Raw genomic sequence first — 24,271 nt, forward strand, 5'->3', positions numbered from 1 at the left:
CAGGGATGAAATTCTCACGGAGGCACCTGTCTAAATGTAGTGTAGAAAGAAAATCATTTTTTTTTGCATTTGCAGTTTATTTTGACTGAAATTTTGAAATTAAAATTTGGTTAGTGCGAATTTTAAGTAAATATGATTGTGAATTTATTCAGAAAATGTCCCACTTTCGTTGAAATTCACAATCACAGTTACGCTTCTTGAGAAAGGGATTCTGCTGCTGGAACATTGAATAAAATGCATTTGTGCTGACATTTTTTTGGGGCATTTTGTACTCCTCCTGCTGCTGCTGCTGCCCCCCATAGCACTGGCCAACGATTGAACTGCAGGAAGATGTGGAATAGTCTCCAAATCGCGGCTTAGCAGGTATTGGTGGGTCTGGCAGCACCCGCACACTGTATGTGTCCCTGGCAAAACGAGCACTAGAATCGTAGAGCACCCGAACATCGTTCCGGGCATCAAAGCGGGGACATTCATTGTTATAGAAATTAGCTGCCAGTTTGAGTATATTACCAGTAGTGTTTTCATGTGTTTTGGCCTCGGGCTCTATCACTTTCTTATCTGGTATCGGTTGGCTTGTGGGTGGCGACTGTTCTTCCGGAATCCGTTCATACTCGTATGTTTGAGACGAGGGAGATTTCTTCAACAATATTGAAGAATTGGATTTCACGACTTGGCTCTGACTTTCCTTTATTGTTCCCTCGTTTTGTTGGCTATTTTGCTTTTCCACGTTTTCCTTGAGCTTTCCATCTTCCAGCTTCAGCTTTTCTTCGCTTCGATTTTTGTCCTTCTTCAAACACCAACTGAAAATACCTTTGGATTTGGATGGTTTTTTCTCTTTAGGCTGATTCTCGCCGGAAATTTTCGGTTCCTTGGATTGATTCTTTGTCTGAATGCTAGATTTTGAGGGACCCTTCTTTGATTGGGGTTGTTTCTTTTCGTTCACACTGAACATTGAGGATTTCTTTTGCGTTTGCATTTCGTTCTTTTCATTTTGTAGTCGACGTTTTTCTCTTTCCTTTTGCATTAGCTGGCAGTGTTTGCATATGGGATCTTGTAGGCATTTTTTGGGAGCAGCAGTGGCTATGGCTATTTGTTCCTCTTGTTGACATTGCAGGTATATAGGGCATACAGGCTCTTGCTGGCAAATCGACTCGCCGGCTGTAGCAGCGACCAGGTCATCTTGTTCGGGTTCCTCCGCAGGAGCGGCTGCTTCAGCTGTTTTGGTCTCTTTATATTTCTCAAAGTCCTTGAATATTCGCGCTTCATAGGCGTTCAGAAACGACATTGTGACAGAGGCATTTCCTGTGCTCCGACGCTTTTTGGTCTCTCTTCGCCGCCTTTTTGACTTTACGTCAGCATCTCTGGTATAAGTGTCTGTTGATCGGTCGGAGTCTCTGCTACGAGTAATCTCCTCTGGAAAGCGAGTTTCTCCTCTCAGTTCTTCCTCTGACAGAATGTTCTCTGCTGGAAAGCGAGCTCGCGCTCGCAGTTCTCCCTCTGACAGATTGTTCTGCCCTCGGCGTTCTCCCTCTGACAGATTGTTCTTTGTTTGACAGCACCTCCGCCCTCGGCGTTCTCCCTCTGAATGACAGTTCTCTGTTCTCCCTTTGGAAAGCAGGTATTTTTTATAGTTGGAGTCTTGTTCGTGTCTGATTGGCACATACTTGGAGCAGGGGTTTGGCGATAGAAAAATGTTTGAGCGCTTCTGGGACTTGATGCCGAATACGGGACAGTATGATCCAACTAATTCCCGAACCTTTGATCGGCCTCTGGTTTCGCGAAATTTACTCGCCAAATGCGGCGCGGTGAAGCGTTGTTTTGTTCCATAATGAGATTTCAATGGCGAATTTGTGCGATTTTTGCGATATACGGGTGTGTTATCCGGGCCATCACTGTGATCCTCATTGTACCGGAGGTAGGAAGTTTTTGAGGTGCTTGAATGAGGCGCTTCTTTCTCATCTCTGCTCTGGCCCATTAGTTCAACAAATTTCTCCGAGCTGCCGCTCTGCTTCTCTGGTTTTGTTCGCCTCTCTTCGGCTGGAATCGCTTGGTGGGATAACTCTTTAAAATTATGGCTTTGTTTAGTATATTTTGCACTCTTACTTACGTGCCTTGCCAGTTATTTTATTGACATAGTGCAGAATTCGTTTGGTGGCTGGATGCAGGGAGTCGACATTTAAAAAGGGCATCGTTTGTCCCATCAAATTTGAGGCGCCCATGTACATGTCATGGGGGCAATAGCACATTGTATGCTGATAGGGATCGAATGGCCTTGAGTACGTGCCATCGGTGGCCTCGCTCTCATAGACGTTATCCGCATTGGAACCGCTGATGCCATGGCTTTGACTTACACGCGATTGACCCCCTTCGAATATACGATTTGTTGAGCCGCGCACACGCGCTCTCTTCTCCATTTCCAGACCCGCCAAAGCCGTTTGTAGTATCTCAATAATACGGCCCACATCGCACTCATCGATCCCTGAAGAATCCTCTCTTGTCGTAGTTGATCTCCTGGCATTGAAAGAGCATGTTTGAGTGCATGCCTCCAAACATTTCAACGGACAAATGGCGTGGGGACAAGTATAACAGGATGGCCCCTGCTGTGATATTGTCGATCCGTTGGCTGCAGACGTTCTACGACTTTGAAAATTGGACCAGCCCGGACTCTGGGGATCCTGAGACAGTCTTTGCTCACTTGGACGCCGACTCAATCGAGATCTCTGAGCCTCCACCAAATGATTGCTTGCTCTTGGAATATCCATAGAAGCACGACTATGACTTGGTCGCATCATCATGTGCTGGGATGTTTGAGCTGATGCCTCGGCGCATTTGGGATCACAGGTTTTGGTCACTGGACAAATGCCACAGCTGTTGGTTGGATAGCGGGGAGTGTTCACATTGCTCAGACTGCCGCCACGCGTCGAGCTCAAACCAGTAGCCGCAGCGCCCAACAGATGCTCAGAGGTCAGTGTGGAGGCCTCCGCACATTTTCGACACTTTCGTTTGCAGTTCGGATCTTTGCATAGATCTGTTCGCTGGTGCCTGGAAGATTGATGAAGGGATTGCATACTCTTGCGTAGATTTTCCGCACCAATTTCCACGGGAATAACTTCCACGCTGCTTCTCCGTCTGATCTTTTCCATGCCGCTGCCACGTCGCTTGGAGTTGCCCTTGTCCCGCTGCTGGCTGTTTCTTCTACTGGCACTGCTCTTGCCTCTGGATTTTGCATGCCCCTGATCACTGGCTATGCGTGACGTTTCATGGCTTGCGTGACTTTTCCGCTGGCTTTTAGCATGTTCCTTGCGATTCCCAATTGAGCTGCGCCTTGAATCCGTGCTGAACGAGTTCCTACTCCGTCTACTCTCTCGGTTTGGTCTGTCTCTCGTTCGCCTGTGCGAGCTTCTTGGCTCGTTGCTTATGCTCGATCGAGATGCTCGACGCGTCATTGGCCTACGGCTGCGTCCCCGGGACTGTCGACTCATTCTGCTGCTGCTGCTGCTGGCATCGGTTGTGGTGGCACGTGATCCCCTTCTGGACAGCGATGGATTTTGTCTTTTCCCGTCCACACTTTCGCAGATGCAATGTCCCGAAGGATAACTGTTAGCGGAGGAGGTTTCGGCATAACGATTTGGCATGCGCCCTCGTACAGAACAGGTCATACAATCTTCGGAAGCAGCCTCGTCTTTGTAGTTCTGTATTTCCTTTTCAGTGGGCAATCTCATTGTATAGGGGCTGTCTTCATTCCTGTGGCCGCCAGTGCCACGGGGTAGCCCCGTATTGGACATTTGCTTGATCGGAACTTGTGAGAGACTCACATCCGATGGTGTATAGCCCCCATAGTCGGTTAGATCGCGCTTCTTGGCTACTTGAATTTGGTTTCTCCTGGCTGTTGGTTTCGCTTTCGAACGTTTCACATCCTCGCCACTGGATACTCTGTGCCTGGTTTTTCGTTTTCTAAAACTAATCTCACTCGTTTCGGATGAACTCCTGCTGCTCCCAAGAAACTTTTCCTCAACCACGGATGTAAACATTGGCTTGTAGGACTTTTTCGGTGGCTTATACTGGTGCAACTGGGGTTCGCCCTTTGCAGATTGTTTGGGCAACGTCTGAGTCTGAGCCACGCACATTGAGCGTGGCTGTGCCTGTGCTGATTTCGGCTTTGGCTGTGTCTGTTTTTTCCGCCTCTGGCCCAAGCGTCTGGCAGCGGTCTTCATGGAACACAGAACGGACTGGTCGGACTTGAGGGGCCTGCTGAGCTGATGATCGTAGGGCGTGCGATTGAGCGGTGTACAGTTGTACACCTCCTCCAGGCTGTTGCTCGTCTCATGGGCTTTCTCCTCTTGCATGCGCACATCCATAGCCCAAGTGGATGGATAAGCAGAGGAGCTGTATCGGGATCGACTGCTACCCCGTGAAGCTGCAGCGCCCAAACTAGCGCCGGACTTACCCTCCAACAAGTGCTTGCTACGTGGACCATCTGTCGGTTTGGAAATGATTTTAATTTGATGAGTTCTGCAGCGAAATAAAAGTAAAAAAAACTCACCATAAGTTTTCACTTTCTTCCAGGAACGTGAATCATTGTTCAGCATTGGATACGCTGTCGAGTTCTTTAGGATTTTCGGTCTTGTTTGTGTTTTGAGCCTTCTGTCCGATCTCTCGCGACTCGATCGTGACAGGGTCCGCTGCATGGCCCTCACCAGTTTGGGATCCCGCGACAGCGACGGCAGCACCGTAATGCCGCTCTTCGATAAGAGAGCCGCCGGCTTGCTTGTTTCGGAGTCATGTTTATTACGGCTCAGCGCGCGTCGCAGCAGCAACTGCTTGGCCGTACGCCGTTTCCTTTTAAAATCATTCATTGTTGAGGCACAGTGGAGCAGCACATCCCAGTTGAGGTAGAGCTGGTAGCTATTTTGTGTAGACAGCTCGAGAAAAGCAAACCAAAGCAACAGCCTGTTGAAAAGCTGTATGTGGGCCAGCGACTGGGTTTATTTTGTTCTACCAGCAGCAATGACCACACCAATTAGGACCGCAGCTGGCGGAGTAGCATCTCTTGTCCACCGGATAGCAGCAGGTGTTGACATAGTTGGCCGCTCTCGGCATGGGGTTCAGCACAAAGGGGGGCGGACTGGAAAAGCGATCGTATTTGTGGCGCTTCTTCTTGCAACATTTCCTGCGCATCGGACACCCGCTCTCCTCATTGGGCAGGAGTTCGCGCAGTGTCCGATCCAAATTACTCGAATCGCAGGCACACACAATCACAGCCTTTTGCAGATTGTCATTGATCGTTGCCACATTCGTTTTATCCTTGCTTTCAACATAAGTCAGCTTATCTCTGCTCAAAGATAATCTCGGCAGAGCCTCGGACGAGTGGAGTCCATGATGAAGACTCGGAAAATCTGTGCGCTCATTTGGACATATGTTTTCGCCGAATATCTGACTGCCCCACCTAGAATGCGCCTGGCCATCGGCAGTCCCATCTGCTGGCCCGCCCCATGTGTTGGCGCTGGGCTCACATTCATTGCACTTGCGGAAGTTCGTGGGGCACTGGGACATCTTCATAACACTTGACGATCGGCTGTGAGGAGCTGTCATCGGACGACTTTGAGGAGCTGTCATCGGACGACTCGGAGGAGCTGTCATACGACGACTTTGAGGATCTGTCATCGAACGACTCGGAGGAGCTGTCTTCGCACGACTCTGTGGGGTGCTGTCCCGGTTTAATGTCTCAATAATCTCTGGAATGCAGCGACAACAAATGTACTGGGTGCCCGATTTTCTCCTAGGACTGCGTACAACTTTCTTGCGTTTTTTTGTCTGCGTTTCTTTTATATTGGGGGATTGAAAGTCCATCAATGGACGCGATGTTTGAGTACCCAGCGTGCATTTGGGATCACACACTTTTCCCTTTGCACAAATGCCACAGAGGTTCGTTGCTGAACTGCGCAAACTGATCCTGCTTGGGGTCATAGTGGAGGCATCCGCACATCTGATACACCTTCGCTTGCATTTGGGGTCACGGCAGCCATCAGGCCGTGCCTTTATATCAGTGTTGCTGGCGCTACTATTCCGTCCGTAACTTTCCCTATGTATCTCGGAGTAGCTGTGGTTTCTCCTGGAGTTCTTGGGGGGGCTGCTTGATTGCCTTGTGCATCCGGTCCGGTCCGATCTGGACCGATAACCATCTGCTCTGCAAGTCTCACTCGGTCTTCTGGAATTGTGTGATTCACTCGGTCTTCGGGAATTGTGTGATTCACTCGGTCTCCTTGAATGGTGTGATTCACTCGGTCTTCGGGAATTGTGTGATTCACTCGCTCTCCTGTAATTGTGTGTTTCAATGTCTCTCCCGGAATGGCATGCCCTTTGCCGTTTGCTTTCCCGTTCGACACATACACAGCAGGATTGCATTTCTGAATTATTTCCTTGCCGGATTTTACACTCAGCTGTGCGCTCAAATGGACATTCGTCGAATATCTGACTGCCCAACCTAGAAGGCGCCTGGCTGGTCCCATCTGCTGGCCCGTCACATATGTTGGCGCTGGGCAAACATTCATGGCACTTGCGGGACTTCGTGTTGTGCTTTGTACATAATTCCTTTTTCGGACCCCTGCACATTGGACATTTTCTGGAGGCGGCGGCTTCGCTCGGTCTTCTTTTGCCAGCAGTTGAGGGACGCTCCCGGTCGAAGCTTTGACTCGCAACGGAACTAACAGAGGACCCTCTTGCCTGGCTTGTTCTTTTGCCCGACTTATCTATATGCTTTCTTCCTATGGCAGCATTTTGCTCATAGATCTCAGTGCCTGAATGGGTACTGGCAACCGATAATTGTTTGCCCAGCTTCGCAGTGCCATCTCCTTCAATATCATCCCATGACGTATCTCTATTTAAGGCACCAAATCTTTCCCGGCTTTGTCTGCGGCTCTCTCCGGGAGCCTTTGATTTGCGGCAATCGTTGACTTGACTATTCCCCTGGCCGACTTGGCCACTTTTGCAACTGATGAATTGGTTTGTCTTTCCGCCTGTCCTTGTGCAGAACATAATATAGTGGGATACATCGGGCAGCATGCTCTGGGCCCGTTGTCCTTCCCTGGCTACTTCCATTTCGCGTGTGTAACGCTGACACTGGTAGTTTTTATTTTGTTTTAATTCTTCTAATTCGCATATGCAACGATCATCCTGGTAGTCCTGGGAGTTTTTAGTTGGTTTGACTACTTCCATTTCGCGTGAGCAGCGATCCTCCTGCGAATTTTGATTTGTTTTAAATCTTTCTTTTTTGCATGGGCAACACCCATCCTGGTAATCTCGGGTGTTTTTTGTTGGTTTGACTCCTTCCATTTCGCGTGTGTAGCTATCCTCCTGGGAATTTTCAGATGTTTTGAATCCTTCCTTTTTGTATAGGCAACAACACACATCCTGGCGATTTTTAGTTGGTTTGACTTCCTTCGCTTCGCGTGTGTAAGGCTCATACTGGTAATTCTCGAAGCTTTTTGTTGAGTTCACTTTTTCCGCTTGGCGTGTGTAAGGCTCATACTTGTAGTCCTGGAAGCTTTCAGTTGAGTTGACTTCTTTCATTTCGCGTGTGTAACGCCCATCCCGGGAATCCTGGAGTTTTTTCTTTGTTTTGCATCTTTCTTCGTTGCACACGCAACGCTTTTCCTCGCAATTTTCAATTGGTTTAAGACTCGCATCTGATTTTTGTATATTCGCTGAGTTGCGTTTAGTTTCATACTTGAAATTTTCACTCGATTTACTGCGCCCTTGATCCTTGTTTCTAAACAAATCTCCTTCTGGTTCTTTGTTATTCTTCGCTGTGCTGGAACCCCTGGACTTGACTTGATTATTCTTTTTGCCGTTTGAGATCTTACCGGCCTGGCTTTTACCCTTTCGTGGTGGAGTTTTTGGCGGGCTTTTTGCTGGAGTTTTTGCTGGAGTTTTTTGCGGGGTTTTTGCTGGAGTTTTTGCTGGAGTTTCTGGTGGATCTGTTTCTGTTTCCTTGGAAACGCTTGGTCTGCGTAGGCACACATCACAAGTGGCACATTTAACACTCTCGACCACCAAAAATGGCTTGTTATCGGGGACTGCAACGTGATTGGATTGTTTGTATTCCCAGCTGTAAACGGAATTAATTGCTGGAACTGCGCTACCCAGACTCCCCTCAGATCCACTAGAATTGTAGGGATTGTGTTCCCAATTGCTTTTATCAGCCATTTTAGGAGGCCAGAGGAGCAGCAGCAGCACATTCCCAGTGTGATTGTGTAACAGATGACAGCCAACAAAGGAAAAGCCACCCTAGAACCCCTTTTTATCTAGGGTATACAAAAAAAAAGGTTCCATTTGTCTTTTTCTTTCGGCCTTGGCCTATGACTGGATTTATTTTATGATTGTGGAATCTACCAGAGCATCACCAACAACATGGACGACAGCAGGCATGACTAAAGTCGTGGGAGTAGCAGCTCCTGCCCACCGGACAGCAGCAACTGTTGCAGCTATACTCCAGGCAACGCGGCCGGGGGTTCAGCACAAAGGGGGGACTCGCAAAGCGATCGTATCGCTTAAATGGAATTGGCTTCCTCTTGCGTCGCTTCTTCTTGCTCTTGAAGTAGCACATACAGTCCGTATTGGGTATGAGATGTTGCAGCGTTCGCTCCAGATTGGTCATGTCGCACTCGCAGAGAAGTTCATTGGGCAAATGGCTGCCACCGTGACCATCCATGCAGGTGCAATGGCCCTTGGGGCTGCAATCGCATACGCGGTTTGGATTGTCCTCGTCTTCGTCGTCATCGTCATCGTCATCGGGCTCGTCCCGGCAGTCGCAGCACACACAGGACTTTGCATTGCCATGGGTAATGCAAACGGGCACTGTGACATAGCGATAGGTCTTCTGGCCGGGTATGATCACCTCCTCCTTCTGGTGGGAGCAGGTCGTTTCCTTGCTGAACGGCAGACGGGGATTCTGGGGACTCTCGGGACTCTCGGGCTCGTCTGCATTGCGATTGGCACCGCGATTATTTTTGACGCGTTTATTTCCGCTGCGAGCAGTTCCGCCGCGTTCGTTTCCCTCGCGTTCGTTTCCCTCGCGTTCGTTTCCATCGCGTTGATATCCCTGAGTTTTGTCATCTTTTGTTGTAGTTGCCGCATCGTCGCCGTTATCGTGGCAGTGGCAGTTCCTGTGACTTGGTGGATTACTTTGCGTATAGCGCCCGTCTTCACTTACGCACATACATCGTTTGTTGTTTTGGTCCCTGCCATTTCCAGTGTTACCTGCATTTCCTGCTTTTCCTCTTTTTCGACCATCGGCCTGTCCGCATCGACATCGGGATGGTTGTTCGCCGTCGTCGTCACGTTCGTCTTCGCCATCATTTGACCGTCGAGGACCGCCACTATTTTTTCCTCTTTTGGGTGCAACAACAATGGACATTAGTGTTATTTTCAATCAGGTAACATCTTACCCTTGAGGAGGAGGTCCTCCTCGCCTGCACCCAAAGTATATAAAGATATGCTTTAATGATCTTCCCAGCCGGGATGCCCACACACTTACCAGTTTTGCGACGCTGGAGGTTGTCGCTGCCGGCCATCGTTTTGGTATGAGTCTCTGCGTTCCCGAGGGTCTCCTCCTCTGTTTTAAATAAATTAAAATGTATACAAATTAAATTAATAGTCGGTGGATTTAAATGTGAATCAACAAAGACTAACCTGCGCTGTGGATACGGACGATTCTCCCGATAGCCGTCGCTGCAAAAGTTTAATTATAAGACATAATAAATAGTAGAATAGACAATGAAATATTACAATAAATAATTACAATAAATTAAATATGCGGTTTTTAAATACAAACATAGTGAAATTAAATTAAAATGAATTCACTTTCAATTCACATAAATGGCCAATATTTAATCAATGTAGAAGCATAGAATAAATGGAATATGTATATTTAAATAATAGTTAAATATTTTTCATATTTGTATTAAATATTATTACGAATTAATTTGAAAATATTCATTTGGAATATCCAAATTTTAATACATTTTCCTAATGGTAATGGCTAATGGTAACGATACCATTTATAAGATACTGATCTACAACAATATGTAACATATCTAACCGATTTAAACACGCCATATGCATATGTATCTATGATGTTTGTGCACTTCTCGTAAATTCTCTTTTGCAGCATTCGCTTGTGCGTCTCGAGTCGAGCATCAATGAAAAGGACGTGCCAACCACTTATTTATAAAAATAAGCGGACAAAACATGAATAAAGACTTTACGATAACACTAAGATATTCTTAGAGATCTTCAAACTTAAAGACCCTTCAGACAGTTGAACAGACGGAAGGGACTGTACTCATAGAAGGTTCCAAAGCTTACTTGCGACGACGTTCGGGGCCATAGTTTGGACCAGGTCCATAGCCAGGATACTGGCCATAGTTTGGACCAGGCCCATAACCAGGTCCGCCACGTCCAGGTCCATATCCAGGTGGTCCTCGACCAGGTCCATAACCAGGTGGTCCTCGTCCATGTCCAAATCCAGGTCCAGGCGGTGGATTATAATAGCTGCAGGTGGTGGAGTAAAATATTAGTTCCCGAATGCTATGAGTATCTGTCGTCTCATACTTGTGGGGTCCTCTGGCTGGACCTGGACCGTAACCTGGCGCTCCTGGCGGTGGATAGAGCGGATTCTCGGGCGGTTTGCTAAAACACAAAAAATACCAAGTGGCTTAAGTTTATGGTGGCCCGTAGTACTCACTTGACCACAATCAGCAGAATGGTGGGCTGCTGTGGCTGTTGCTGCGTAGCAGATCGCGCGTCAGTTGCGGACACATTCCCCGACAGACGTTCACCATTTTGGAAATCCAGATCGCGATCCGCCTCCAGCATGGTGGCATTGCTGTGCAAGGATTCAATGGTCCGAACGGAGCCTCTTCTCCCAAATTTTTTCTCTTCATGTTTCTCCATTTCTATTGGCTCCTCCTCCTGAGCCGTCGGCTGTGGTTCTTCCTTCTGTCCCTTCTGTGCCTTCTGTGCCTTCTGTGCCTTCTGTGCCTTCGGTGCCTTCGGTGCCTTCTGTTTCTGTTTCTTCCCCTTTTTTTGTGCCTCCGGTTTCTGGGCAGCCACTGACTCTGTTTGTGTCTCTGCCTCTAGTTCCAATGCCTCCGGCCAGGGAACGTCTTCAGGGTTGCGTAGAACGCAATTACGACAGCGACAAATTACTTGCTCTGGTTCCTGTTCATCTTCACACAACATAGCCCAATTTAGGTTTCATCATGTGTATCATGATGAATGCGGCCGAAATTTGTCATTTGAAATTTGATGTTATTTGATGTCAAAGTGCTTGTGACACCTCTGGCAGAGACTGCTCAAAAGGAGAGAGAGAGAGAGAGAGAGAGAGAGAGAAGCTAATCCAGCAACCATTCCGAGGGATATGCAGGCGGAGATTTGCGTATGTTGGACGGTGGACCAATCAGCGGAGAACAGTCAAACTTTTTTGTGATGCGCTTTTTCTTGGTTGGGACATCTTGCAGATACTTTCTCTTGATCAGCGGACACGGTCTCGGAGGCCGTGTGGATGGAACCCTAGGGGTTGGGGTTTCTTTTAGGAATCTTGTCTTGATTTCGAAACCTTTCGGTGTCTGTTGAACCACGGTTGAACGCACTGCTCGCGTGCTGGGCTTAGCCATTATATTCTCCCAATTATGTGGAACTTTCTCTTCGAACTTTACTTTTGAAAGTTGCCCAAATGCTCCTGGGGCTGGCTTCATAATTTCTTGGCCGCTCTTTGCACGCTCCGACTTCAGGGCGGGCTTGATTGGTTGCTGGAGTCTGCAGGCATTCAGATCGCTGGTGCTGACGGCCATATCGGCGGTGACTCTGATGTTAACTTCACTGGAGGCTGAGCTAGAAACGGGTTCGGTTTGCAGTCGTTTGTTCCGGGTGCTTTGCGCGCTTCGTTGCTCCTCGATGGCTTTGTAGCACTCCTGTTCCTGCTCCAGTTCGGCCAGACTCTTGCTGGCACTCTTGTACCAGTCATCCAATTTGTCTGCTCTCTTCGGATGCTCTTCCCTTTGCTCCTCCTCCTCGATGTAGGAGACAGACAACTGAGTTTTCTGCATTCCACCCTCGCTGCGGCTATCAGATGTGTAGCTGGATGACACGATGCTGCTGCCAATAGTGGACTGAGAGTCGGCATTTGCAATGTAAAGGCATTTACTGGCCACCTCGTAGTCGTGCTCGTCCTGTGCTGGCAATGCTGGCGGTGGTGTTGTGGGTAAAGGTGGCGGCAGGTTAGCACCATTCTCCTCATTGCTCTTATGACAGATTTGGCCCAGCTGCGCACACCCACAGTAGCCGCGACAGCACTCCATGGGACACCACATGGTGGTGCCACTGTCTCGCATGCTCTTCCTGCTTGGTTGCGTCTGAAGATGATTCTCTGCAAAGTTTTAAATGTAAGTATTAAATGGGGTTTGGAAACAATTTTACAGTCATTACCTCTGCTATTGATATTGCTTATGGCATCTAAAATCCTTGGCCACATAGCCAAATCTTCTGTGCTGCAGCCTCGGTTCTTCAGCTGTATATAGGTGGGTCGCACCAGACGCTTTCGCCTTCGCTCACGCAGCCAGGGCGTCCGCACAACGCTAGATCTCGTCTGAGTGCTGGCTTCAGTGGACTCGACTGGCGGCTGAATGGGATGACTGCTTTTTGCTGGCACCATCATCATTATGCTGGGATGCAGCAGATGGCTATGACTCTTCAATCCTTCCGGGCCCAGGCCAAAGTTATATGTTGGCTGCGGCTCCCCAATCTGTGTCTGGCTGCAGATGAAACTGTTCAACCTGTGGATGGTGTCGCACATCAGATCCGTCAGTTGCTGCGTCTTGCTCTCTTGCGGACCTATTGACACATAATTTCTGCTTCTCGTAGACTCCTCAGGGGCGGAGGAACCATCGTGGACTGGCTCCGATTCTATTGTTTCTGCATTTGTTAGAAAATTGTGCAGACTGTTCTCCAGTGTGCTCGCAATGCCCTTCAGCTCGTCCATGGAACCTGTACTATTGACGTTGGTATAGAGGCTGCGCGCGAGATTATTTCGCTCTAGAGTGGGTGCATACATGGCATACTCCTGGCCGGATTTTGTGCGCTCCATGGGATACTGTTCCCAATGAGGATGCTGAAACAAGAAACCGCCTGTAACTGGATAGCCACAGTGCAGGTCCCGCTTTGTCTGCGACTCAAAGTCGTCCATGGGCATTAAAATCGGTGGGTATGGGTATGGGTAAGGCATCTGCAATTCCCTTTTCCTTCGCCGCCGCTGTCTCATACACGGACTAGAGCCATTAGCCTCAATATTAACACAGACCTGACGTCGCAGTGTCGTGGTTCTGGTTGGCCTTGAGACTGCTGGCTCCAGTCGTTGCGAACGTAAGCGTCCCTCTAGCATCGCCAATGATCTGTTCATCATTCTCAAGCAGCAGCAGTTGCTCTAGTAGCCAAACAAATAATTTAGATTTTTGAACTTTGGAATTTTCGAATTTTGTTTGGAAATTTTAATATAATTTTGATAGAAATTTCGTTGTTCATTGTTCATAAACAGTATCACAAATTTATATTCTATTCTATATGCCCTATACAAAATATAGCCATGGGATATATTTATCCTTGGTACATATACACTACTGGTCAAATTAATAGGTGCGGAGGCATTCTCCACAGCAGCCCCGAAATCGAAAAGTTGCAACATTTTTAATTGAATCATAAAAGTAGTTTATTCGTTTGCTGAATCTTTTAGAAAGTTACGAGTACAACAATTGAGTCATGTCATAGAATTTGTAAAACTTTTGCAAGAAATGTATGTATGTATAAAAAATGTAAATAATAACTATAGTGGATTGATGATCTTCTCTTCTACTCGTACTTGGGAACCAGTAGCTAGTGGCTAGTAGTGGCGTACACCGCAGCGGGAATTCTTTTGGGCACCTCTGCCGGGTATCTGTTTGCGAAAGTGATCCCACTCGTTCTGGTAGTACTGATACAGGGCCACCGGATCAGTCATGCGTCCTTCCTTTTTCGATTTGCCACGACGGCGACCTGAAGGAGGTAAAAGTAGGTATTATTAACATAATAGAGAGCGGGAAATGGCAAATTTAATGTTACCCAAAGAGGCGCCAAGGCTGGCACTACGCGGACGCGATTTGGTGGCACGACGTGGACGCGTTATTGGATGATCCAGATTGGCTTCGGACTCTCCGCTGGATAGGAAAGGTGCGTCTGGTGCCGCCTTGCGTATCCGGCTGCGACTGCGACGCTTGCTGGCCGGAGCTGAGCTCTGGACCGGAGTTGAGCCTGGGCTGGCATCAGGACCGGGTTTGGAAGTGCCACCTATCAAGAGATTATTGCGAAACAGACGAGCAATTTCCGCCATGCCAATACCGCCACTTAAACGCTTCTCAATCTCATCAGTCTTGGTATCCTTCTCCTTGGCGGCTGCTGCTGCTGCTGTTGCTGCTGTTGCTGCTGCTTCTATTGTTGATGCTGACGGTGATGGAGCGGCATTCTCCTTGTCCTTGTCTTTATCGTTCTCTCCTCCTAATTTGGCACGCGAGCTGACGGTGCCCCGTTTATGCAGGCTGCTGAAATGGTCGTCCTTTGGGCCCTCCGCCATACGCTCCTCATACTTGATGAGTTTGCGCAAGTCTAAATTGGGGAAGGGATGGGTTTCGGATCAGATCGTAGAAATTTTGGGAATTCTTAGGGATTATTGCATGTGCGGGATGATGAACGGGTGGAACGGGTGTATTCTGGTGACCCCCCAATCTAAAACGATTCGATAGCCCCGAAGCTGCAAAGGGAGCAGAGCATGCTTGAAAATGCATCAACTATGGTTTCTTAAATCATATGACAACTAAACCATACCGAAAGTAAACCGAAAGTAGATTTCTACACTAATAATTTCTTTGAAATCATAATAGTCCTGATGCTATCGCTCCCTTATTTAATTAATTAAAATATTTTTTTCAACAACATGTATTATTATTAATTTAAAAGCAAATTTTGTTTAATCCTTCATATCAGTTATAACGTAAAAGTCGTGTTCGTCTTTACTAACAGGAGATTCCTAAAAGAAAAAATTCTCATATGGCAAAAAATGATCAGAATTATTTTAAAACGATCTATAAAAATTATTTAATTACATATTTCCTACGAAAATTTATTGATTGTCCTCTAGTGCAGAGTTTTTAATTTAAAGAATACAGTGAACAAAATATATAAATATATCCTAAAGCATTTAATTATTTTTCTGAGAGTTTTAAAAAAAATATCTGTAATTCTGAGCCATATATTTCTACAGAGAAATAAAAAATTGAATATAATACAATAAAACTAAATAAAGAACTGTTCTATTGATGCTTCATCAAGAATACCTTTAGAAATTCTACAATAAATGCAGCACAAAAATTGTACGTATTTTGTTTGTTTGTTTGTTTAAATTGAATATTTATATTTAATTTTACTCTTTGTTTTAATTTTTTTTTTTACAATTGCTTTTGGTTTTAGTTTTAGTTTAGTTCTTTCACTTTTACATAATAGTTGATTGGTTTGTTTTGTGATTTTCCCTTTATCAAATTCTCTTTTCTTTTGAGCGTTAGCGACAGCCGACGTTTAATATAACGAACAAACTATTCTTCAAAACGATAAATGGAAAGTTCACTACTTAAGAGCTAGAGTTTGAAATGAGAGTTGGTTTGTTGTTGTTTGGTTGTTTGGAATAGTCCGAAATTGTTGTTGATTTTTTCGAGGGGTCTGCTTGGGGGGAATTTGAGCTAAACTAAGATTAAACTAAGGCTTATGATGGTACGTATGCGTCTCTCTGTGTGTGTGTGTGTGTGTGTTTGTGTTTGTTTCAGTTGGAATTATGCTAGCGAAAAAATGGGTGGTTTGAGGTCAGGTTAAACAGATGATTGGTGGTTGGTGGATGGTGAATGGCCCTATAAAATATATATCCTACAAATGAAACTTATTTTCTCATCTTCGTTGGCTCCTCCTCTGTTTCTTTCTGTACACACTAAAAGCTAAAAGTGATTGGATGTTTATGGATGATTGATGTGGATTGGTGCTTGCTCAGCGACGATATCGAAAGCGTCTAAAGGGCGCCCTTAGTCGACGACAGGTGACACGAACCTCCTTCTTGAGAAACTGCGAGATGGCCAGCGATTTTACAGCCGCTGTTGCCGCTTCGGCGGCACAACTGCTGGCCGCCTTGCCACTGTTCGGTGGCGCGTACTTGGAAATGTCAAACTTCCGCTTGGGCGTCGTCTGCTGCTGCTGCTGCTGGTGGGGACAGTGCTCGTGCGAGTCCCCCGCTTGGGTGTTGCTCAAATCGAGATCCGTGTCCAGGCCATCCGAGGAGACGGTAAAGATGTCCGAATTGTCGCCGCCCAGCTTTTCGCTGGGCGAGATGCAGCTGCCCAGGCTGCCATTTAGCTGTGGAGTGCCGCGTCGCTGCTGATGCTGGCCGGTGGTGCTCGGGGTGGATGTGGTCGGATGCAGTCGATGGCCATTGTGGAGCGTGAGCAGCAGCTTCTTGCCGGGACTCAGCAGCTGTGGATCATCGGTTGGAGTTGATACAGAGATGGAGGGCAGGCGGGCACGCTTTTCCGGGGGCTCATCATCATCATCGAGTGTGAGCTTTGACTCCACCTGCTGAGGGACTTGCTGCTCTTCGAAGGCATCCTCAAAGACATCCTCCTCTTCCTCCTCATCTTCCTCCTCTTCAATGTCCGCATCGGTGGCCTCTATTTCCGCCTCATCGTCCTGCTGTTCATCCACCGAATCCGCCATTGTCTCATCGTCATCGGGCAGACTCTCATTCTCATCGGCATCCGCTTCGGCCTGGCGTTCTCCTCCCTGCTCGTCGACATCTGTGGCTGGTGGTGTCATGACAGCCTCTTCACGGGCAGCAGCACCCCCATTCCCTTCCCCATCCTCGTCATCATCTTCATCCTCTTTGCTTAGCAGCTTCTCCGCCATGGTGGCTGTTGTTGTGGTGGTGGTGGTTGTAGTCTGCTCCTCCTCCGTTTCCATGGGCTCCTGCTTGATGGGTGACATCTCCCCCAGGCCCATCTTCTTGAAGTTAATCCTCTCATCGGGCATGGATCGAGCACCCCAACCACCACCGCCATTAGCACCGCCCCCGCGCCTCCTGTGCTGCGTCTTGGGCCAACCCGTTCGATTCGTCTTCGACTTGAGGCTCTTCCGCTTGCGATAGTAAGTGGTATATAGGTTGGCCGTGCTTCCCAAGCGTCGACTGGTGCCCGACAGCTGGTTGCCTGCTGCTGATCCTCGGCCCGCATCCTCCTCATCATCGCCGCTGGCAGCGCTACCCGTCAGCAGGTCGCAAAGATCGAATTCGCTCGTGAAGTAGAAATCTGTTGGTGGTGGCGTCTGCTGCTGCATGCGCTCTGCTGCTGGCGGCGGTAATTCTTCCTGCGAGTCCTCCTGCGTGTCCTCTATTTCCAGGTCGAACTCTTTTCCAGCCAACTCCAGATACCTGTCCAGCTGCCAGGCAGCCAGACCAGCATTTTCATGCTGAATGGCCTTGTCCAGAGCCTTGAAGGCACACGGCTCCATCTCGTACTCGAGCAGACCCTTCTTGCTGGGCAGCTTGCGCACACCGCGCATCATTCCAGGCGGCTGCTGCGGTGCTGGACGCACGGCTGGATGGTTTTTCCTTTTGCGCTTGCCCAGCAGCACGCTGGCGGAGCACGCTTCACGTCGCGCGGAGAACTGCAAGCGGCGGGCATAGCTGTGGCTGAGACTGGCATTGGCCACTGGCGGCAGGCGACGACTTCTGCCAGGCGATTCAGTTGCTGCGGCTGCGGGCGGTTCGGGCGGAACTGGAACTGGAGCAGCAACTGGTGCCGGAGCAGGTGGGGAATGATCGTATTTGTTTTGTCCACGACGCATCCGTTTGACAGTCTCACTGATTTCGGTGGCGAAACGCAGCTCCTCCACAGGGGTGGCTGCCTGGGAGCGTGTGTTTCTCGGCGAGGCGGGTGGTGCGGGCTCCTGCTTCAGGGGCGTCTTCAGTTTGGGAGCAACTATAACGGGGGGTGGTGGTTCCGGCTCTGCCTCCGAATTGGTTTTACTCTGCGAATCCTGACGCTGACGTATGATGCAGCTGACCAGAGCCAGGGTGGAGGCATGCTCACGGGGCGACTTTCTTGGCGGCAGTTCGGCCAATCGTGCCAGCTGCTTGTTACGACACGTCATGCCCGAGCTGGAGCTGGACGTGCTCCTCACGCGCTCAATCAGCTGGACACGATCGGTGGCAAATTCACGCTCGAGAAGCTCCGGAGTGCTGGCCTTGCTATCACATTTGGCTATGGCTATGGCAGTGCTTAGTTGTGTCTCATGCTGCTGTTGCTGCAGCTGCTGCTGCTGCTGCTGCTCCTGCTGGTATCGCTGCAGCAGATGCATCTTCTTGTGCTTGTACATGGATGATGATGACGAGGATGAGGCCGTTCCCGGTTGCGCCTCCATCTCCTCTTCCTTTTTGACTGAACTCTCAATCTTCTGGGGATGTGGCTCCTGCCCCTGCTTCTGTGCCTGCTCCGCCCGACACAGGGCGCAACTGTGTGCCGGCAGCGTCCTAGCCATGGGTATAGGTCCCATCTCGTAGGGCAGCTTGCGATACCGCGTGGAACCGTAGTACGTGTAGTAATTCTCCTCGCCCGCGTCCTGCCGCATGAACACACGATTCCACAGCTCGCCATTCGGCAGGGACTCGAATGTGTATTGCATCTTTCGCAGCAGCTCGCTCTTGCTGCAATCGAAAAACATATCCATGGCCGACGGCTGCTGCCCACCCTTCGGACCCTTCTTCTGCTTCCCTTTGGACTTTGGTGTTGTCGGTGGCTTCTGGCTCTTTCCGCGTGGCTTCTTCTCTTTGATCTCCGTCTGGAGCAGCTCCATCTCTCCGGCACTGCGATTAATGGTCAATCGCGAGCGTCGTCGTTCCGCACGCTGCTCTCGGGTATCGGAACGGGTGGGTGGCGTCGCTGTAGCTGCCACCGCCACAGCTGCTGCTGCTGCTGTTTGGGGCTCCAGCTGACGGCGTCGTCTTCGGTCTGCCACATAGTCTTCATCACTGCCCGAAGAGCAAGAGAATTCTTCCTCCTCCTCCTCCTCATCATCGAGATCAAGGTCCTCTTCCTCGACGTCTTGTTCGGGTTCGATTGGTTCTAGTTTGATTTTGATCTTTGCTTTTGTTGCTTCCCCCATCCTATCCTCCAGTTTGACTCCGCCTGCGCCTCTCGTCTGGCGCAACTGCAGCTGCTGTTGCTGGCTGCTGGTCGTTGCCGCCGTTACAATGGCGGTGGCAGTGCGACTGCTCTTCCTGGTGGCCGGCGGTTGCTTCAGTTTTACCTTTAGCTCTGGCTCCGTCGCCGGCGTTGGTTCGTCGTCGTCTGGCTGGATGGGGGCGCTCGGAAAGCGCTGCTGACTGTTGCTACTGCTGCTCCCCGTGGATAGCTGACGTTGCAGCAGTAGCTGCTGCTGCTCGGCTGCCGCGGCTGGTCTCCTTCGCCTGCCCACGGCCTGGGCACGTTTCCGCAGCACATTGCTTTCTGCTGGCTGTGGCTGTGACTGTGGCTGCTGCTGCTGGGTCTCAGCCTCGCTGGTGCTTGTGTCTAGGCTGGCCGAGGATATACTGTGCCTGCCCCTCACATCTGATGTGGTCTGGCGATCCACATCCGTCAGCAGTTCGCTGCTGCTCCTTGTCGTCGTTGTCGTTGATGCTGTGCGGGGGAACATAAAATTCTCGGCCTCTCCATTGAGGCGTTGCAGCTCCGACTGTCGCACCTTCTGGAACTTGACAATCAGCGAGGGCGAGTCCACATTGCTCGCTTGTCGTCCGGCGATGCCGCTGCGTCTTGGTGGTGTGGCGCCGCACTCATCTCGCGTCTCTACGACCTTGTAGAGCGAGGAGGGTGGCAGCATGGCTCTGATGGGTGGCGATAGACCAGAATTCTGTTGCGTTTTCCGTCGCGTTGTGTTGTGCGTTGTCGGCGTGGCCGCTGCCATGTTGGGCTGCTCCTGACGCTGCAGCTCTGTGAGACTGCCCTGCGAGGTGTTGCCGCCGCCGCTTTTCTTGGCCGACGGAGATGGTGTCATCGGGGAGCCGCCGCCTGGAGGTGTCGCCTGGAACTTTTCCGATGAATGCTTGCCCTTGGTTATGCGCTTGGACTTCTCTCTTAGCGCCGGCGAGGGACGTTGCCTGCTGCTGTTGGGACTGGGCTGGGGCTGCTTTGGCTGGCGTTGCGGTTCAGCATCTTCGTTCGCCGTGGAAGCACTCAATAGCTGTTGCTGCTCATCCACATCCATATCGATTTCGCTCTCTTCGTCTGGCTCCTGCTCCAGAAACCGATTCACATTCGCCGACGACTGTATGAGCGTGTCCAGGGCCAGAAAGTTGTCCGAGTTTTTGGCAAACAACTCGTGATCCTTGCTCTTCAGATGAATGTCCAGAATGTCGTACTCTAGCTTGCAGATCTCACAAACGCCACCCTGCTTTTCGCTGGACTCCTTGGGCTCGCCACGGCAATGGGAACGCGGACTGTTGGGTATGGCCGCTGCCTGCTTTTTGAGCTGCTTCAGCGCCGGATGCTGGACTGTCTGTTGTTGTTGTTGCTCCTCCTTTGGCTTATCTCTCTGGGATGTACGCGAGCCGAGCGACTTGCGCGTCATACTCTGTTGTTGTTGCTCTTTCGATTTGACTTTTGTTAGCAAACGGAAGGCACCGTCGTCGCTGCTTAAATCAATTTTTGGCCAATCGTCGGGCTGCTTTATCAAATGGTAGTAGGGCCTATAGTTACGCTTCACCGATTCGATCTTTACATACTGCTTCTTGAGCTGTATCTGATGGGTATTAACATTGGATGCTCCTCCGCCTCCTCCTGCTCCTGCTGATCCCTCCTTCTTGTTGCTGCTGTTGCTGTTTCCGTTGCCCTCCAGGTACTGGCGCAGCTCGGTTTGGATGCGCCTGAAGAAACGTTGGGCGTGATCCGTCTGCCAGATGGTGTAGGATCTGCTTGTGCCGCAGGCAGTGGATGTGGATGTTGGTGTGTTGGCAGTACCCACCCCAACCGCTGTGCTACCGGTGGTGCTGGGTTGTCGCCGCACACGACTCAAAATGGCATCGGCACGGGATTGCCTATTGCTTTTCCTTTGATGCTGGCCATCATCCTGGCAGAGATGGCTGTTCCCTCCTGTGCCCGGTGTCCCGGGTGTGGCTGGTGTGGCAGGTGTTTTTGGTGGTTGGGGGGTGCCCGGAAGACTCGCCTCTGGCTTATCGGTGACAAAATGTGTGATGCTGTCACTGAGAAAAAACTCAAGATTGCCGCCGAGTGCCTTGATGTCCGCCTCGATGCGCTTCGCTAGCTGATGGTCGCAAATGTCCAAGTAAAACTTGAAATGGCAGAGTGGACGCTTGCTCTTGATGACCTTTACTTTGGGCCGCTCAGTAGTGCCTGTTGCTGTTGCTGCTGCTGCTGCTGTGGTTGGTGTTGTTGGTGCGAGTCTGCTAGCGGTTTGCTTATCCGACTGCGGTTGCATACCTTCAGGCGCAGATTAGCTGTCCGCACAAGGACCAAGAATTAGAGAAAAAGAACGAGAGAGAGAGAAGAGAGGGAGAGTTGAGAAAATGCATACACAATATCAAGTACAAATCGTCCTTATCCTTAGTCCAACTTAGTCTATATGCCCGGCCACCAACCGCATTTCCTCGATTCTATTTGCTTAAATTTGACTCCTTTTTCCCTGCTCTGCTTCTGCACCACATGTGTGTGTGTTTGATGGGAAGGGGGGTGCGTGTGCGTGTGCAGATGTGCTATGCGCGCGTTATGCAATTCTGCATTTTGATGTACACATTTTGAATCAATAATTTGCATTTGCAGCACTTTCGGGTATGTATAAGTTAGTGCACCACACAATTAAGTGTGAGTTAATTTATTTTAATTCAAAACTAAAAATGGGGCCGACGAGAGGCCGACCGCGGCCAGCTGCTGCTGCGACGCTACGAGTGTGGCGTTGCCACCCAGCTGAAAACTGTTTGGCCGCCACAGCTGTTTTGCTGCAGCTGCAGTTTAAAAACCCGTTTTATCATTTTCATTTCAATTTATTTATTTTATGCGCAATATATGGTATAAAATCGTCTGATGATTCAATCGACTCGAGGTAACTTTCCACACCATTACCTGATCCTCATATCCAATACGATACCTTTTCGGTCACATGTATCGCTATCGATTTTAAACAAGTCGCGCCACGTTCGTCCCCTTTTGTACAACAAAAAAACTAGCTTTTTCCCCCGTCGTTGTCGTCTTCGTCGGCGGCGGACCCCTTTGGAGTGTGTAGGGCAATGCTTTTAGCAAACACAGCACACGGAACGGAGCACAGAGCACAGCACAGCACAAAACTAAAGTCTTATTTGCTTTCTCGTTCGTCGTCGTCGTCGTCTGCCGTTGTCGTGCGGCTGCGAGTGAGTCTGCTTTCTGGCTGCCTCTGCCCTGAGTAACATGTTTATGTATCTATTCGTCAGCAGCAGCGCACAAATATATTTTGGTGCGTGTGTGTAGCAGGGTGGAGAGGCAGCCACGACAGAGCAGACAGAGAATTTTTGCTAACTTGTCTTTATTGCAGTTGCCATGCAATTTGCAGATTTAGCCAAGCAAAAAGAATGCGAATGAGCGGGCACAGGCATAATCAACGACCGATATTCAACACGGTCTGGCAAAACAGTATGGCAACATTGCTAAGCTAATCCTCCCCCCCCACATACAAACTGCGACGACACTTCTCTTGGGCCGGGCTAAGTATTTGGCTATCAAGAAAAGCCTTTATATAACCTGAAAAACAAGCACGCAGCACGCTGCGCTGGCATTTTTTGTGCGCCATTACAATAAACGAAACGATACGAAACCAAACGTAAAGAAAAATACATGACGAACCAAGTGCGGTGAAGGTGGGGAATAACAACAACGAAAAAATACTCACCACAGCGGCAGCAGCAACACAAATGAAAAAGAGGACAGGGGAGACAAAGAGTAGAGCGAAAAAAATAACACAAAAACACTACTACTACACCAAATAAGAGCAAACAGAAAAACGCACAATTTGAACTCTGCAACACGGAGAGAGAGACAGAGAGAGAGAAACACATGAGCATACAAAACATATATATACATTTGTATGCATGTACGTGCGTATATAAAAATTCATGTGAAGTCGCGGATGAAGCTGACAATGCGGTGGAGGCCGAAATACACACACACACACACAGAGAGAGCACACACCGTTCAAGAGATATACAAGCCACCACTCAGGCAGAAAAGCAGGCCCAGGGCAGCAACAAAAACAATCGTTGCTGTTTGGCGTTTGTAATCGGCCTGTACAACGGTGTGCACAGTGGTCTCCCACGTCAACTGCTCGCTTCCAGCCATGTGTTAATATATTTATAACATTTACATGTTGTTGCAGCTCTTCTGTGCCACATGAAAATTAATATGCTTTGACCAGATGTTGTTGGTTCCACAAACAATGGCTTTTGTCCCACTGTGACGGGACCGGCGTTTCTAGCTCATCCAATCATGTTTATTTGTTTCATATCCAACAATTTAGTTATTTCAACCACTGTGCCATTCTGTTGTCTCTACCTCCGCCGCCACCGCTTTTGCCTTTTGCTGTGTGTGGACTTTCTGTCGTGTGGTGTGTGTGTTATTCACAATTTCCGAGTAATACTCGTTTTTGTTTTCTTCATTTCATTGCACCGTATTTCTTTTGCTCTCTTTTTTTTTTTTTTGTAAAACACAAACACACACGGTCGTACGAACGGGAGGAAAGAAATAAGAAATCAAATAAAAATGGTGACGAATCGTTTGAAACTGAACGAAAAGCCGAAACTAAAACTTTTGCATAAAATAAAACGACACAACTGAAATGTCAAATCCACTGCAATGGCGGGAACTGCGGTCAGTCTTGTGGGGTGGGGAGGGGGGGTGGGTTGGGTACTTTGTGGGTTGCTTACCTTTTAGAAATTCACGTAGTTGCTCGGCGGATATATTTCTATAGCCCAATTCATTTAAATGCTGCAGTATAGCCCGTGCATCCAAAGGCAAATGTGACATATTTTCTTTTTGTTCAGTCAGCTAATCAATTGTTCTTTACTGCTGTATTGTTTTTTCGTATATTTTGTTTATATTCCACCACTCTCTCACAT

The 24,271-nt window shown here is 48.9% G+C and overlaps 5 protein-coding genes across 10 annotated transcripts; all 5 read right to left on the reverse strand.

The window, feature by feature from the left end:
* Position 1: 1 nt before the first annotated feature.
* Positions 2-8,250, reverse strand: LOC111069175. Its single transcript, XM_022359097.2, has 3 exons — positions 4,544-8,250; positions 2,108-4,477; positions 2-2,037 (listed from the first exon to the last, which is right to left on the reverse strand). Exons 1-3 carry the CDS (start codon positions 4,854-4,856, stop codon positions 149-151), a joined length of 4,572 nt encoding a protein of 1,523 aa, XP_022214789.2. The 5' UTR covers positions 4,857-8,250; the 3' UTR covers positions 2-148.
* An 84-nt stretch (positions 8,251-8,334) lies between these two features.
* LOC111069180 (uncharacterized protein CG42266) lies at positions 8,335-11,306 on the reverse strand. Of its 2 annotated transcripts, XM_041593813.1 has the most exons (8): positions 10,745-11,306; positions 10,612-10,689; positions 10,366-10,551; positions 9,691-9,729; positions 9,536-9,613; positions 9,447-9,470; positions 9,220-9,389; positions 9,072-9,164 (listed from the first exon to the last, which is right to left on the reverse strand). In XM_041593813.1, coding segments are annotated over exons 1-8 (1,074 nt in total). In that variant the 5' UTR covers positions 11,242-11,306; the 3' UTR covers positions 9,072-9,162. The 2 variants fall into 2 exon arrangements, with proteins under 2 accessions (XP_022214797.2, XP_041449747.1); XM_022359105.2 differs by having other exon boundaries at positions 8,335-9,389.
* Positions 11,307-11,338: 32 nt separating this feature from the next.
* On the reverse strand, positions 11,339-13,532 carry LOC111069179. Its single transcript, XM_022359103.2, has 2 exons — positions 12,487-13,532; positions 11,339-12,427 (listed from the first exon to the last, which is right to left on the reverse strand). The coding sequence occupies exons 1-2, from the start codon at positions 13,457-13,459 to the stop codon at positions 11,394-11,396; spliced, it is 2,007 nt and encodes a 668-aa protein (XP_022214795.2). The 5' UTR covers positions 13,460-13,532; the 3' UTR covers positions 11,339-11,393.
* Positions 13,533-13,933: 401 nt separating this feature from the next.
* LOC111069092 lies at positions 13,934-14,419 on the reverse strand. Its single transcript, XM_022358982.2, has 2 exons — positions 14,152-14,419; positions 13,934-14,085 (listed from the first exon to the last, which is right to left on the reverse strand). The coding sequence occupies exons 1-2, from the start codon at positions 14,417-14,419 to the stop codon at positions 13,934-13,936; spliced, it is 420 nt and encodes a 139-aa protein (XP_022214674.2).
* Positions 14,420-14,492: 73 nt separating this feature from the next.
* LOC111069169 (protein chiffon) lies at positions 14,493-24,166 on the reverse strand. Of its 5 annotated transcripts, none has more exons than XM_022359081.2 (3): positions 24,080-24,166; positions 16,177-21,628; positions 14,493-14,691 (listed from the first exon to the last, which is right to left on the reverse strand). In XM_022359081.2, the coding sequence occupies exons 2-3, from the start codon at positions 21,607-21,609 to the stop codon at positions 14,584-14,586; spliced, it is 5,541 nt and encodes a 1,846-aa protein (XP_022214773.2). In that variant the 5' UTR covers positions 21,610-21,628; positions 24,080-24,166; the 3' UTR covers positions 14,493-14,583. The 5 variants fall into 5 exon arrangements, with proteins under 5 accessions (XP_022214773.2, XP_022214777.2, XP_022214776.2 ...); XM_022359085.2 differs by lacking the exon at positions 24,080-24,166 and adding an exon at positions 23,050-23,067; XM_022359084.2 differs by lacking the exon at positions 24,080-24,166 and adding an exon at positions 22,276-22,705.
* Between the last annotated feature and the right edge of the window lie 105 nt (positions 24,167-24,271).

Source organism: Drosophila obscura, unplaced genomic scaffold (genome assembly GCF_018151105.1).
Source record: "Drosophila obscura isolate BZ-5 IFL unplaced genomic scaffold, ASM1815110v1 contig_200, whole genome shotgun sequence".
Classification (NCBI taxonomy): domain Eukaryota; kingdom Metazoa; phylum Arthropoda; class Insecta; order Diptera; family Drosophilidae; genus Drosophila; species Drosophila obscura.

What these genes read in the sequence shown, in the direction of transcription:
- LOC111069175 (XM_022359097.2), bottom strand. Translation starts at nt 4,856, where the DNA reads ATGAATGATTTTAAAAGGAAACGGCGTACGGCCAAGCAGTTGCTGCTG. An exon ending in GAAGAAAGTGAAAACTTATG is followed by an intron (nt 4,478 to 4,543) that starts GTGAGTTTTTTT and finishes CCAAACCGACAG; the next exon opens with ATGGTCCACGTAGCAAGCAC. An exon ending in TAAAATAACTGGCAAGGCAC is followed by an intron (nt 2,038 to 2,107) that starts GTAAGTAAGAGT and finishes AAGCGATTCCAG; the next exon opens with CCGAAGAGAGGCGAACAAAA.
- LOC111069180 (XM_022359105.2), bottom strand. Translation starts at nt 11,241, where the DNA reads ATGTTGTGTGAAGATGAACAGGAACCAGAGCAAGTAATTTGTCGCTGT. An exon ending in CGTCCGTATCCACAGCGCAG is followed by an intron (nt 9,614 to 9,690) that starts GTTAGTCTTTGT and finishes TATTTAAAACAG; the next exon opens with AGGAGGAGACCCTCGGGAAC. An exon ending in CCTCCAGCGTCGCAAAACTG is followed by an intron (nt 9,471 to 9,535) that starts GTAAGTGTGTGG and finishes CTTTGGGTGCAG; the next exon opens with GCGAGGAGGACCTCCTCCTC.
- LOC111069179 (XM_022359103.2), bottom strand. Translation starts at nt 13,459, where the DNA reads ATGATGAACAGATCATTGGCGATGCTAGAGGGACGCTTACGTTCGCAA. An exon ending in AAGCAATATCAATAGCAGAG is followed by an intron (nt 12,428 to 12,486) that starts GTAATGACTGTA and finishes AAAACTTTGCAG; the next exon opens with AGAATCATCTTCAGACGCAA.
- LOC111069092 (XM_022358982.2), bottom strand. Translation starts at nt 14,419, where the DNA reads ATGGCGGAAATTGCTCGTCTGTTTCGCAATAATCTCTTGATAGGTGGC. An exon ending in CAGCCTTGGCGCCTCTTTGG is followed by an intron (nt 14,086 to 14,151) that starts GTAACATTAAAT and finishes TACCTCCTTCAG; the next exon opens with GTCGCCGTCGTGGCAAATCG.
- LOC111069169 (XM_022359081.2), bottom strand. Translation starts at nt 21,609, where the DNA reads ATGCAACCGCAGTCGGATAAGCAAACCGCTAGCAGACTCGCACCAACA. An exon ending in CGCAGTTTCTCAAGAAGGAG is followed by an intron (nt 14,692 to 16,176) that starts GTTCGTGTCACC and finishes TCCCCAATTTAG; the next exon opens with ACTTGCGCAAACTCATCAAG.